Source organism: Eubalaena glacialis, chromosome 3 (genome assembly GCF_028564815.1).
Source record: "Eubalaena glacialis isolate mEubGla1 chromosome 3, mEubGla1.1.hap2.+ XY, whole genome shotgun sequence".
NCBI lineage: Eukaryota > Metazoa > Chordata > Mammalia > Artiodactyla > Balaenidae > Eubalaena > Eubalaena glacialis.
The window spans coordinates 80,176,268-80,190,345 of NC_083718.1; the positions used below are offsets into that span (position 1 = coordinate 80,176,268).

General features: G+C 49.9%; 2 protein-coding genes across 6 annotated transcripts; one reads left to right on the forward strand and one right to left on the reverse strand.

Moving 5' to 3' along the window:
- Positions 1-52: 52 nt before the first annotated feature.
- Positions 53-7,374, reverse strand: METTL25B (methyltransferase like 25B). Of its 4 annotated transcripts, none has more exons than XM_061183282.1 (8): positions 7,190-7,374; positions 3,610-3,734; positions 3,265-3,457; positions 2,738-2,800; positions 2,360-2,503; positions 1,406-1,890; positions 804-988; positions 53-373 (listed from the first exon to the last, which is right to left on the reverse strand). In XM_061183282.1, exons 1-8 carry the CDS (start codon positions 7,346-7,348, stop codon positions 252-254), a joined length of 1,476 nt encoding a protein of 491 aa, XP_061039265.1. In that variant the 5' UTR covers positions 7,349-7,374; the 3' UTR covers positions 53-251. The 4 variants fall into 4 exon arrangements, with proteins under 4 accessions (XP_061039265.1, XP_061039268.1, XP_061039267.1 ...); XM_061183285.1 differs by having other exon boundaries at positions 54-373; positions 3,265-3,372; positions 7,186-7,278; XM_061183284.1 differs by having other exon boundaries at positions 54-373; positions 3,265-3,417; positions 7,186-7,278.
- ISG20L2 (interferon stimulated exonuclease gene 20 like 2) lies at positions 7,026-13,613 on the forward strand. 2 transcript variants are annotated; one of them, XM_061183286.1, is made up of 4 exons: positions 7,026-7,355; positions 7,965-8,810; positions 10,925-11,125; positions 11,835-13,613. In XM_061183286.1, the coding sequence occupies exons 2-4, from the start codon at positions 8,079-8,081 to the stop codon at positions 11,946-11,948; spliced, it is 1,047 nt and encodes a 348-aa protein (XP_061039269.1). In that variant the 5' UTR covers positions 7,026-7,355; positions 7,965-8,078; the 3' UTR covers positions 11,949-13,613. The 2 variants fall into 2 exon arrangements, with proteins under 2 accessions (XP_061039269.1, XP_061039271.1); XM_061183288.1 differs by having other exon boundaries at positions 7,026-8,810.
- Positions 13,614-14,078: the final 465 nt, after the last annotated feature.

Below are 14,078 nucleotides of genomic sequence, written 5' to 3' on the forward strand. Positions count from 1 at the left end.
TCCTTTTCTATACTTAATAAAAATGATAGAGAAGTAAAGATTTCAATTTTTTAATAAATTAAAAATAAGTTTTTGCATAATATTACATAACACACAGAGGGAGAGAAAGGGTATGAAGCTGAAGGTTTGTAGGGAACCAGGATTCCACGGAGGATGCTGGTTCTCTGGCTGAGGAGGTGAAGACTCTGCCACCCAGTGTGGTACCTGGCAGTTTCAGATGGGGTCGGAGATATGCCCTTCCTCAGGCTGTGTCAGCTGTCTTCAGTCTCCAGAACAGAGAAGGTCTCACCCAGAGGCCTTTTGGTGGCCACCAGAACCAGGTTTCTCGGAGAGAGTTCGGGGCTGAAGATGGGCAGGAGCTCAGCATGGAAGCCTATGAGAAAGGCAGGGCTACTCAGAAGGGGAGAAATGAAACAAACTCTTAGCCACTTCCTGCTTAGCCTGTAGGCATAGCCCCTTTTCCCCATGGGGGAGGCTGGAGGGGGTCTAAGGAGACACAGCTCTCTCCAGGAACATGAGTGCCCAAGACACTGACTCGGGAGGAGGCAGTCTGCAGCACATTGTAGATTCTCAGTGCCTGGGATGCTGGCTTAAAATGCACCTCAGGGAGGTACCACCACAGGCTGATTCAGTAGGAATTTGCATTAACAAGTTCCCCTCCCCCCATCTGACTCTGAAGCAGCTGGTCTGAGAATCACCACAGCGAGGAACCTAGTCCTGGCAGGTGCAGGGGCCGGGACCTGAAGGAGAGCCCTAGAACTCCAGCCCCTCTGGCCCTGGGTCCCTGCTTTGGCCACCCTCACCCTGCTCCTGAAGGTAGAGCAGCCGGTCCAGTAGAATCAGTGTCTCCACCAGCGGGGCCAGCAGCAGGGCCAGGCTGAAGAAGGCCACCACACGGTTCTCCTGGGCCTGGTGGGCCCGAAGGGCAGCCAGATTCAGCGGTAGGTGGGGGTCAAGCCCCACCCGCTGTAGCCCCCGCTGCACGTATCTGTGGGGTCAGCCACAGACAGCACTTAGTTTGGTTTTAGAACCCTCCTCCCCCATTCAAACTGTCCATTCCTAATTCAATTCCAGCTGTAACAGATTTGCCACCCTAAGGTGCATTTTTAAATGTTTTTCTGGCTGTGAGCTTGTCTGTCCAATAGCAAAGCAATCCAAAAATTTGTTTTCAGCCAAATCTGTCCAATTATTTAGCCATATTTTTAGCATTTCAAAAACTTGATAAAAGAGTGACAACTGCCTTTTAAAGAAAGTCTGAAGCTGCCTCAGAACTCAAAATCACTCCCCTCCTCCCAGCACATTTAGATTTTCTTCAGGACATGCTAACAGTTGAGGGTGGGAGGGGAATCATACCTCCAGTAGGTGATGCCCCCCTCCTCACGCCCCCCCAACTCCCCAGCCTCACTCTTCAATCTTGAGCTCGTGGACCCTGGGGATCCCCTGCACGCCTGGCCGACGGAGCTCGGGCCGGGCACGCCGGATGACCGTCTCCAGTGCTGCCCGGTAGCAGTGGGTTCGGAGGCCAGGGCCTGCTTTCTGCAGCCGCTCAGCGTATTCCTCCAGGGCGTGGCAGGCCCCCTCCCGTAGCCTGTAGGGCAGTTCACGGCCGGGCAGCCCAGCCACCCACTGACTCAGTGGGTAGCCACCGGGGTCACTCAGCTTCATGTAACAGCAGCCCACTGAGGCCAGGGCCGCCACCTCGGGGCAGCAGGAGAAGTGCCTCAGCAAGGCAACACTCAGGTCCCCACAGGCATGGAGGCCTGTCAGCAGCAAGCGGGCCTCACTCTGAGGTGAGCTCTCCAGTGGAAGCAGAAGCTCCTCACACAGGGCCGTGGGGTCTACCCACCTAACCACGTGGTGGGGGCGGTGGCGAGGGCCAGTGTGGACCACCTGTGGAGGCAGGACAGAACAGAGGCAGATGGGAAGCCGGTTTCCCGTCCCCGTGCCACCTCAAGCCACGGGAACGGATCTGTCCTCTTGAGTTCCTTCCCAAGGAGGAAGGTGGGAGAGAAACTGGGGCAGAGGAGAAAGTGGGACTTTAAATCAGGAGATGGGATAGATTCTGGGTCTGTCGTTAGTAACTGCAGGTCTTTTCGTCTCTGAGCTTCCTCATTTGGCCACTTTTTACAGGTGGCTGTGAGAAGAACGTTATCGGTGTGGAAAGCACTTTTTAACTAGAAGGTGCCTTTAAGATATGAGGAGGCTTCGGTGAAGGAGGGACCTTGGGAAAGGGGTAGCAGAAATAGGGACACGCCATCTCAAGCTGAGAAACTTAAAAGAGGGAATTCAGCCTTGGTGCCCAATTCCAGCCAAGCAGACCCTGCTCTCACGGTCCTGGCTGCAGGAAGGGCTGGTCTACCTGTGGGTTCCTCTTCTCCTCTTTCTGCAGAGCCTGCAGGAGCTCCTGGTCTAGGCGCTGGGCTCTCTCCACCAGTCTCTGATCCCCTTCAATGCTCTTCACCATCAGCCCCAGCCCCAGGGACATGAAGCGGGAGAGATGGCCCTGGAGTCCCGAGAGGGAGGGTGGAGACAGCCCCGTTCAGCGTCCTCTCCACTGTCCCCCTCCCTATCTGTGGTTTGGACGCCTGGGTCCTAGGCCCCCAGAAGGCTTTAATTCTGCCCAGCTTACTTCTACCACTCCTTAGCACCTGCCTCCCTGGGCCTGTGGCCTGATAACCTGTCTTCCAGCTGTTCTATCCCCATGACAGAAAACCAGAACATTAGGGGTCTGGCTCACCTGGCCTGAGCCTACATCCACAACTTGGGTGCAGCCTGTGAGGTCACTCAGCTTCTTCACCAACTGAAAGAGGAGGGAACAAAGGTCTCCTGGCCATTGGTGTTGGCTCCCAGGGCAAACACCCATAATGAGGGTGGAAGAGCTGAAGATGGCAGAGGAAGATGGGTAGAGGGAAGAGACAAGAGACATGGAAACCAAAATGGGGTGTGCTGACCCCAGGCTCAGGCTACTGTCTTTGCTCCTCTCAGGCTAGTGATTCAGTCTCCTCCACAGAACAAGAGCCCTGCTGTGAAGCCATGAGCAGATGGTGAAGGTTATCAGAACAAGACTAAGCCAGTGATTCAAATATAGCCACCAAACAACCCGGCAAAAGGATGAAGATATGATTATAGTGTATCTGCCAAGGAAGGGACCTTCTAGGGCCTCTGGTCCTGCAGGTGATATAAGGTGCCCACACCTTTGTAACCCATAGGCTTAAGGAGTCCCCAGGCTCCCAGATACCACCTATACCCCAGCCATCTCCTCACCTCTCCCAGCCTCCGAATCTCATGCTGCTTCTTGGGCCTGACATGTTTCCGGAATGGAGCTGTCAGTCGGGAACTCTGGCTGGGGTTCTCCAGGAACTCTGAGGGGGTCTGAAACCCAGGCGTCCGGGTAAAAGCCAGGGCATAGGCTGTGGACTTCAGGGCCAGCAGGGTGAGTGGCCACACCGACCTGTACCTGAGATAGCCCACCCAGGCCCCCAGTGAATAGTCCCATTGCATCCTGAGTGTGCCAGTTTACAACCCAGGAAGCCCTTGTGAGACTCTGAGCAATGGCTCCCTGCAGGGCTCAGCACCAAGTCCCCCAACACAGGTCCCTCTTGCCCATACCTGGCCACTTCCCCTTCCCCAGGCATCCCCAGCAGCAGTGTGGCCAGCTGTGGCGGGTTCAGTCCATCCAGGGCTTCCTGCCATGAGCAAGGGAGTGTGCCCCATAGGTTGTCTGTGAAAAATTCCTGTAGGGGAAAGGGAGAAGCAATCAACAGGCTACTACTCTTCCCATTCTTCCCCGCCCCACTCAACACATGGCCACTGGCTGCAACTAGCAGGCACCTCTACTCATTGGCTGTCATCTCTTCTCTGAAACCTGCTCTAGCCTCCCCCTCCTTCCTCTGAGCCCAAATTGCATTCTGGACACACCTCTCCTTTTAGCAGTGTCCCCACTTATTTATGTGTCTGTTTCCTCCACTCAACTAAAGGGCAGGGATGGTGGCTTCACATCTGCATCCTCAACACCACAGTGACTGACACCCAGTATTTGTGTTACCATCTAATAACCTACCATTAGATGTGCCAGACATTATATATGTCAGAATGTTGGGGTTGTTTTTTTTTTTTTTTTTTTGGCCGAGCTGTGTGGTTTGTGGGATCTTAGTTCCCCGACCAGGGATTGAACCCAGGCCCTCGGCACTGAAAGTGCCGAGTCCTAACCACTGGACCACCCTGCCAGAATGTATTTTTATTCATTCATTTATTCAACACAAATTCTGGAGCTTTGGTTAGGCACCAAGTTCTATCCTAGGCTCAGGGGATACAAACAATGAAGCAGACAGACAAGATCCTTGTTCTTACAGAGCTTACGTTTTAAAAAATTATTTCAGATAACATCAAATGCCACATAGACAATAAAACACTAATAAAACAGTAACAATGGAGAGTTTGAGTACTATTTTAGATAGAGTGATGAGGGAAGACTTGTCTGAGAAGGTGACACTTGAGCTGAGACTTGAATGATGAACAGGAAACAGCACATGTAAAAAAATTCAGGCAGTGGTTGCCAGAGGCAGGGGGTGGGGGTGGGTAAAATGGGTGAGGAGGGTCAAAAGGTACAAACCTCCAGTTACAAAATAAATGTCATGGAGATGTAATGTACACCATAGTGACTATAGTAAATAATACTGTACTGTATACTTGCAAGTATTGTATACTTGCAAGTATTGTATACTTGAAAGTTGCTGAGAGTAGATCTTAAAAGTTCTCATCACAAGAAAAAAATGTAGCTATGTACGGTGATGGATATTAACTAGACTTACTGTAATCATTTCACAGTATATACAAATACGAATCACTATATTATACACCTGAAACTAAAATGTCAATTCTATCTCAATTTTTAAAAATTCAGGTAATAGCAAACACTTACAGAATACTATAATATGCCAGGCACTGTCTGAAACATTTTACGTATATCAATGCATTTAATCCTCACAATTACCCTATGAGATAGTACTCTTTTTATCCCCCATTTTACAGATAAGGAAACCAAAGTACAGCAATTAAGTATTCTGTCTAAGTCAAAAAGCTAGTAAGTGGCACAGCTGGGATTTGAAACCAATTTGACTCTAGAGTTCTTGCTCTTAACCACCCTACTCAATTGCCTTTCTGTGGAGGAAAAACATTCCAGGCAGATCAGTAAGTGCAAAGGCCCAGTGTAGTACAGTGAATGTGGGAGAGAATGAAATGTGATGGGGTTTAAAAGGGAGCAGGGGACAGATCATGTAGGGTTTTATAGGTAATGGTAAAGAATTACAATTTCATCAAAGTACCTAAGAAGCAAGGAAGTGTCCTGGTGAGATTTACATTTTTAAAAGATTAATCTGGGGGCTTCCCTGGTGGCGCAGTGGTTGAGAGTCTGCCTGCCAATGCAGGGAACGCGGGTTCGAGCCCTGGTCTGGGAGGATCCCACATGCCGCGGAGCGGCTGGACCTGTGGGCCACAATTACTGAGCCTGCGCGTCTGGAGCCTGTGCTCCGCAACGGGAGAGACCGCGATAGTGAGAGGCCCGCACACCGTGATGAAGAGTGGCCCCCGCTTGCCGCGGCTGGAGAAAGCACTCGCACAGAAACGGAGACCCAACACAGCCATAAATAAATTAATTAATTAATTAAAAATTAAAAAAAAAAAAAGAAACCAGTGAAAATAATTAAAAAAAAAAAAAGATTAATCTGGCTGTTTTGTGAAGAACTGGGTATGGAGGAGAGGAAGCAAACACAGAGATCAGTTAGGAAGTAGTCCAGGAGAGAGATGATGTTGGCTTGTCCTAGGGTGGTAGCAATGGCAATGGAGACAAATGGGTGAATTTGGTATCTATTCTGGAAGTTGAACCAATAGGACTTGTTGAAGGGCTGGATCGTAGATCAATGAAGAAAAGAGCTGAATCGAGGATGGCTTCTGGGTTTGGGAGCTGAACAATTCAGTGGATGCTGGTGCCATTTATACATCATCTCATTTATTCTTCACAATGATCCTTCAAAAAGAGATCCATTTTACGACTCAGGAACTGGGGCTAGGAGGAATGTTTTTTTAAATGCCTAAGGTTAACACAGTAGGGGAGGCAGGATTCTAGTCCAAGTCTGTCAACACCAAAGGTGGAATTGTCCATTACACTGCAAAGCCAGGAATTTATTCAAAGCTTGAATGAATGAACATGTGTGTTCTCGAAACACCTCACATGTTCCTGGGAGAGTTCAACGTAGCTGCAGCAGCATGGCTCAAATGTCCATGCGTTTTATTACTTTGGACTTGAGAAGGTTAGAAAAACAACCTAGATGCTAAAACTATTAATATTTAGGTCATCTGAAAGAAAAAGAAGGTGGGGGGGCTGCCCCAGCTTTAACCCTTTCTTGTACAAAAGACTGAAGAAATATATTAGAAAAGAGATCAGAAGCTAACTCTCTACATTCTTCCCCTGTCGTGGCTAGGGAGCCACCCACATAACCAGGAGCACCCCACCCACAACCCTGTGGCCTCACGATGATGTAGGCGTCCAGGATGGAACGGTAGAGCGTCACGACCCGGGTGAGGTTCACAGCTAGCTGCCTCCTCGCTTCGTGAGAGAGGCCCCGGGCGGAGACCCCCGGCATTCCGGGGCCCAGCCGGTGGCGCAGGGAGGGAGAATGCAGTGAGGAGGGAACCTGGGTCAGGACCACGCGGGTCCGGTACCCGGGCTGGGCTCAGCTCTGCAGGACCGGAAGAAAACGCTCAGAATCCGGTCCCAGACGCTGCCTTTCCGGGATTCGAGGTTGGGGTTGAAGACTTGAGGCGCCCTCCTGACGTCACAGGCCGCGACGTCCCACAGCCCGAAGCTGTCAGCATTGGATGCAAACCGGGAGGCGGTGCCAGCGCAGTGACGCCACAGAGGCGTGCCGCGGCGACCACCTCACGGAGTGGGGCGGGCCAAGTTCCAGGTCCCACCTCCAGATCCCGCCCCTTCCCGTACACCTCCCTCTTCTACCGGAAGTGAGGCCCAGGGCCTCCGGCGCGCTGCAGTGCCAGTTTGTAGCGGCCTCCGCACACCTTCGAATTGTACCTCCACTGGGCTAGGGGGGCCGGGAAGCGCATCCCGCCCCCGCCCCCACCCACACCGCCCCCTCCGTCGCAGCCGCCGCTGCCGCTGCCGCTTCTCACACACTAGGAATCCCTGGCCTCGCTCCCGGAGGAAGGGGTGCTGCGGGTACGCGGGCCCGGCCTCCGGCGCGTTCCAATCCACGAGCCTGCCGCCTCGGGCCTCGCCGACGCGCGCCAATTTCCGCATCCGGCTCCTGGCGCTTCCGGTCTTAGCGGGGCCCATCTGGGAGGTAGGTGTGTGAGCGTGGGAAGCTGGCTCCGTGGCGTGGACGGCCAGAGTGTGCTGTCCCCAGCCTCGGTTTTCCCCTCCGCTAATATGTGTTGTCAAAGGTCCTTTCTTGGGAGAAGGACTTGAGTGAGATGCATGTGGAGATTTCCCCCACGTGGAGACGAGGGAAATGGGTGCCTGAATTTGTATCTCTGTCCTTGGGTCCCGCGCTGGGTAATTCAGAGGTCAGCTATGCCAAACCTGTGACTGCCTTCGAGCATACTTAGACGTTTCTTCCCTGGGCAAATGATAGAGCTCACCTGTTCTGGCGTTCCAGATCACAAGAGTTTCAGCTGGTTGGCCCTGCAGCCCCCTCAGTTTACAAATGAGACTGAGATCTAGAGAGGGGAAATGGCCTTCCTAATACCATACTGCTGGAGAATTGTGGGGCTTCCCTGGAACCCAGGCTTCCTGGTTCAGAAGGAAGTCCTCCTTCCATCATTTCACATTTCACATTATCTGAGAGGGTACTCTGATGTCTTTCCTCTCTTTTAAGTCCTACGGAGATGGGTCTTATCTTACTGGTTCCCAAGCCTATGGACTCCGTTATCAGGATCACTTTCTTCCCCAGGGTATACTACAAACCTCCAGATGTTGGCCTATGGGATTCAGCAGAGGATGAGTTGTCCATCCTCTCATTGGTAAGCTGTTTTTCCCAACTGTTCTCCCACCATCCACCGTCATCATGTCTACCTTACTCCTCAATCTGGATTTTGGCGAACCTCCCCCCAGAAAGGCATTAGAAGGGAATGCCAAGCACCAAAAATTTGTCAAGAAGCGGCGGCTCTTGGAACGGAAAGGCTTTCTGAATAAGAAGCAGCAGCCCCCTAACAAGGTCCCTAAGTTGCACTCAGAACCTTCAAAGAAAGGGGACACTCGCAAGGTGGATGGCACTTGGAAGGCCCCTCCCCTTCCAAAAAAGAAGACTGCTGCTTCCAGCAGTGGGTCAGAGCAGTCCCTGGGCAAGAAAGCTGCAGTGCCTTGGCTGACCCCTGCTCCTTCACAGAAAGCTGGTTCTGTTGTGGCTAAAGTAGATTTGCTGGGGGAGTTCCAGAGTGCCCTACCAAAGATTAAGAGCCTCTCAATTCGCCCCCAGAAGAAGGGCTCCCAGAAGAACCCTCCTCAGAAGACTGCCCCACAGATCTCCACCCAAGCTCATTCAGACAATAAATACCCTGGAGCATCCCAGAAGATGCCAACGAAGATGGTGGCAATTGACTGTGAGATGGTGGGCACAGGACCCAAGGGGCATGTCAGTTCCTTGGCTCGATGTAGCATTGTCAGCTATAGCGGAGATGTGCTTTATGATGAGTACATCCTTCCCCCCTGCCACATTGTGGACTACCGGACCAGATGGAGCGGTATCCGGAAGCAGCACATGGTGAATGCTACACCCTTCAAGATTGCTCGGAGCCAGGTGAGAGGCATGGGAGACGGTGGTAGCAGCGGGGTGGGTGGGGAGAGGTCCAAATCATTTTTCTGCAAAGAATATCACCCTGGGAAGGCTCCAAAGGATTGCGGAGGGAGGGATGGAGTGGGTGGAGGAGCAGATGAAGAAGGCTTTCTGCTGGGATAAGGAGTGGTGAGAGTCTGGAAAGTCACAATTAGCTGGTGTAACGAACTTTATTAGTTAAGATCTTTTAGGTCCCAAGTGGAATCCTCATCTGGAGAACTGGGAATCTGCTAGAGAAATAACAGCCAGTGATGGACAGAGCAACAGGCATGAGTGCCAGGGGGAAAGGGCTCAATTTGAGAATGCCTTGTAGAGGTGGGGTCTAGGGTTGAGAATAGAGAGGTGGAGAGGGCTTCCCAAGCAAGAAGTAGCCTGTGGCAATGTGGAAAGTTGGCGGTAGGAGAAGGCAGAATATTGACAGAAGGAGCTGGGGCATATTTGTATAACTGGAACAGGTAGCCTGCAGTGGAGAGGATAAAAGACACAGGGCTGATATGTTGGGGTTCTCATCTCACTCACTGAGCAAACCTAGCCACTGTAAGTCCTATGCTAAATACTGGAGGCACAACAAATGAACAGGAAAGGAGGGTGAGCTGGCAAATGTGAAGGGGAAGGGAGCCTGCTGGTCTTGGAAGGCCTCCAGAGGGCGCCTTTGGTCCACTTCTTTATAATTTCAGCTCCACATTCTTTGCCTTCTCTAGACACACACTGTTCCAATAATTCCTCATATGCCAGAGCAGTCAGATGGAGGAATTTCATCAGAGGTGGAACAGCTGGATTTTAGAAAGAACTTGAAGAGTTGAAGAACATCCTGTGCACCAGGGGCATAGCTGAGCAAAGGCTTGGGAGAGGCAGAAGATGGGGTGGGTCTGAAACAGCAAATCCACTCAGCTTTAAGGAAGGCTATATGTTGAAATTAATGCGAAGTAAAGGTGTTAGTGGTCAGTAAACTGCAGGTGAAGTTAGGAGCAACTAAATACCAAGTTGATTGGACTATATCTGGCTTTCATCATAAAAACTAGTGCCCAAGCTGGGGTATGAGACTAAGGTACATTCAAATGAGTCTGTTCCCTTCCAAGGGGTCCCATTGGGAGGCCAGGCATTGACTCCAGGCCTGTTGCTCTTGTTCACAGTCTGTTTGGAACCCCATTTTGGTAATGGCCTTCAGAGCCCATGACATATTCTGTAGTTATCCTCATTGGCAGTATGTCCTTATGGTTTAAGATTCTGAAATGGTGAGAAATTATTTGTTTCCAAGAATAGTGTGAATAAGGTTCCTGACCAGCTGGTAAATACCCTCTGGTTATGAGCAGGAGGAGGTATAAAGCGGTGGGACTGATTTTTTGTTAAAGCAGCATAAGCATGGTCACTTGATCACTTCCCTCTGCAGCCTTAGTCTATAAATGATTCTTAATGTTTTTCTTTTTTGAGGCGGGGGGCTGTGCCTCACAGCTTGCAGGATCTTAGTTCCCTAACCAGGGATTGAACCCCGGCCCCAGGCAGTGAGAGTGCCGAGTCCTAACCACTAGACTGCCAAGGAACTCCCAATTCTTAATCTTTTATGGCTTGTAGGCTCTTTGAGAATCTGATGAAAGCCATGGATTTCCCCCCCCCAAAAAAAAACAAAAAACCGACAAACATATGCATATCTATTTGCATATAATTTGGGGCTTCCATTACCTTCCTGGAGCCCATCTTTAACAACATTTGTCCCAGCCTGTGTCTAAGGCCAACATAATGATCATAGTTAAAGAACTTCAGGTATCAAGCCAGGACTGAACTAGGTAGTTACATGAACATCACATTGGGGTAGAAATTAATGTGAAGATAAGGAGCCACTGCTGATGTAAATCCAAACAGGGCTACACCATAGAAAATACCTACTTTCACCTTGGGGAGAGGAGATAGATTTCAGGTGAAAGAAAACTTGTGGAAGAGGGCATTTCAAGGATGAGGCAGGTGGGCAATTGGTGAAAAGAACCTAGAAGGACTTAGACAGCCATGTTGGGCTTTTAAGATGCAGGGGCTACATCTTTGAATCCTGTTCCTCACCACCTCTTCTTCCATGCCTGTTTCAGATCTTGAAGATTATCACAGGGAAGATAGTGGTGGGGCATGCCATCCACAACGACTTCAAAGCCCTTCAGTATTTTCACCCTAAGTCCCTCACCCGAGACACCTCCCATATCCCCCTCCTCAACCGTAAGGCTGACTGCCCAGAGAATGCAACCATGTCTCTGAAGCATCTCACCAAGAAGCTGCTGAGCCGGGACATCCAGGTAGCGTCTTCCCAAATGCTGCCAGACCTGTAGCTTGGACACTGAAGGCTCTCCTGCTGCCTCTCCAGGCTCTGACCCTCAAATTCCTCTGGTTGTAGAGAGATCTGGGCGGGATGCTCTGATGGGAAGAGCTTTGGGCAAAGGGGTCCATCTCTACATAGGGATAACTATTCCTGTTCTCTACCTCACGGAGTGTTCCAAAGGATACTTGGAAAAGGAAAAAAGCCTGAAAGTGGGGATAAAACCCTAACTAAGAAAAGTAGAAAGCAGGTAGTTGTGGTGGTCTAAAAGACCATGTAGTGGATGCAAGAGGCTCTTATGTATTTCATATGTTTGGCAGTCAAAGAGGGGATGGCCTGCCTGGCATGAGGCTGTAGACACATGTCATATACAGATCAGTTAAGGACCTGGGGAAGATGGAAGACTCAGAAGGCCTGTCTATGATCTGGTTTGTTCTGCCTCTACAGAAGAATGTAGAACAATATGGTATGTACTTGTTGCTACAGAAGGGATTGAGGCAGACAGTAGCATAGGAGTTGAACCCCTGAAATTAGATAAGGAGTAGGGTCTCACCAGAGGTCTACCTTTGTAGCCCGCTAACTGCAGAAGCAGCAGCATCAGTGGGTTGGAGGGAGCCAGCTGGGAAGGGAAGAAACAGTCTCTTGTAGCTTCATGCTCTTTTCTTCCTCCTTTTTCTTCCTTCCCTCAGGTTGGGAAAAGCGGACATTCCTCTGTGGAAGATGCTCAGGCCACCATGGAGCTGTACAAGTTGGTTGAAGTTGAGTGGGAACAGCACCTGGCCAAGAATCCCCCAAAAGACTAGTGCCAGTGGGGACACTGGTGATGTGGGGAGGCAGAGGCAGCACCACACCCAGGAGAACAGGGCAGTGGACCAGTGGACAGCTCTACCAGCTCTACACCTTTGGAAACTAGAGTTGTTGGGGAGAGTGAGGCTCCACCCCAGACTTAATATCCATTAAAATTTCACCTCAGGTGTTGTTAAGTGTTCCATGGAAGGAGGAAGGCTCCATGTCAGAACCCAGCCCTATAGGCTGTTTACCTCTTAAATGGTGCTAACCATGGGTCCCAGGGTGCTTTGCTCCTGGGAAAGCCTTTTGACTTTCAAGGGGCAGGGCATACTGGGAAGTGTAGTTTCCCAAACTGCCTTATCACTAGGGTGACCATGTGTCTCATTTTATGCCTTTTGTTCTCAAGTAATTAGCAGCACCGTGTTGAACTTCCCAAAAGTATCCTGTTGGATGATAACTTGCATGATCACAGTTCATCTCTCAGACTTCTTTTGGCTCAGAGTCTACATCCAGTCTGTGTCGGGATATCACCTGTTCTTTCCACCTTGACTTCCAGAGGAGCCATCCCTGGTGAGGTTTAGTTCTTAGGGTTACAGGGCAGTAGAGGTAAGAGAGTGTGACTTGGAAATCAATTTTTCTGATTTAGGAAAGCAGCCTCTTTCCTAAAGTGATAGAGGATTTATTTAATTTAGACCCCAGTTGGTAGGTTAAAGAAGAATTTAAAGTGTTTTAATGGTTTTTAGTCTTTTACTTTGCTAAACCAAGCCTCTTAAAACTCAGATTATTCCCTTGATAAATTTTTATAAAGGAAAAACAATTGTGTGATGTTTTCTTTATAACTTCACGTTAAATAGCTTTGTCACAGGATCCTGTAGAGCTGTAATTCTGATAGGGGGTCCAGGGTCTGTGTGAATGACACTAACTGGGCCCTGGTTTGCTGGAAGTCATCAAGAAGCGCTGACCAAGTCTTTGTGTGTAGCCCATGTGCTCTGCTGCCTTGTCCTCGTCCCTACCACAAATCAACGAGCACGCCTAAAGTGACACCCCAAGCCATGCGAACACCTTCACACAGAGGGTATGTGACCAGGAGAGTGACTCAGAGAGTGGGCATGCGGGAGGGATGGAGCCGGGGAGGAAGGGTGCTTGATGACGCCAGCCTGGTCGCTCCCGCCAGCCCTTCCTCGGTGGTATACACCCTCGTGTTGGGAAGGTGAATCACAGGTCTGACCTTGTGTCTGGGATCACTGCACTCTGTCTTGAGAGAATGCAGACTCCACGTATACACCAAGGCTTGTGCCCTCTTGAGTGGCTAGTTTGGCTCCAGGGGCCAGAGTCACAGTCATGGCTGCCTATAGAAGGGAATTTCCTGCAGCCAAACCGGACCCCAGACGTGGTCTTGCTGTTGTGTCCTGCGCTACAGGATCTGCTTGCACAGGCAGCTGTTGAGCTCTGAGCAAGTTGGTTCCTGTTGAACCCAACACATGTAGTGTCCATGACACTTCACAAAGAGGTGCTAGGCATCCTTACACACCTCTAAGTGGGAGTAATCTAGGAAGGCTACACCAAAAACTGGGGATACAAGTCTTAACTGAAATGAAGGCGAGTCTTAGTTACATTGTGATCAGTAAACTAGAAGATATGTGGAAAATTCTCATTTGAGTTCAAGTTTTAGGGTACCTGGCTTCGTAATTTATTGAAGTATAGTTGATTTACAATGTTGTGTTAATTTCTGATGTACAGCAAAGTGATTCAGTTAGACATGTATATCTACATTCTTTTTCATATTCTTTTCCATTGTGATTTATCGCAGGATATTGAATATAGTTCCCTGTGCTATACAGTAGGACCTTGTTGTTTATCCATACTATATATAACAGTTTGCATCTGCTAATCCAAACTCCCAATCCATCCCTTCCCCACCCCGCTTCCCCTTGGCAACCACACGTCTGTTCTCTATTCTGAGTCTGTTTCTGTTTCATAGATAAGTTCATTTGTGTCATAGTTTAGATTCCACATGTAAGTGATAGCATATGGTATTCGTCTTTCCCTTTCTGGCTTACTTCACTTAGTGTGATAATCTCTAGGTCCATCCATGTGAGTAGCAACTGGCTTTTATGCTCCACTTCACCCCCCACTCAGGTGTC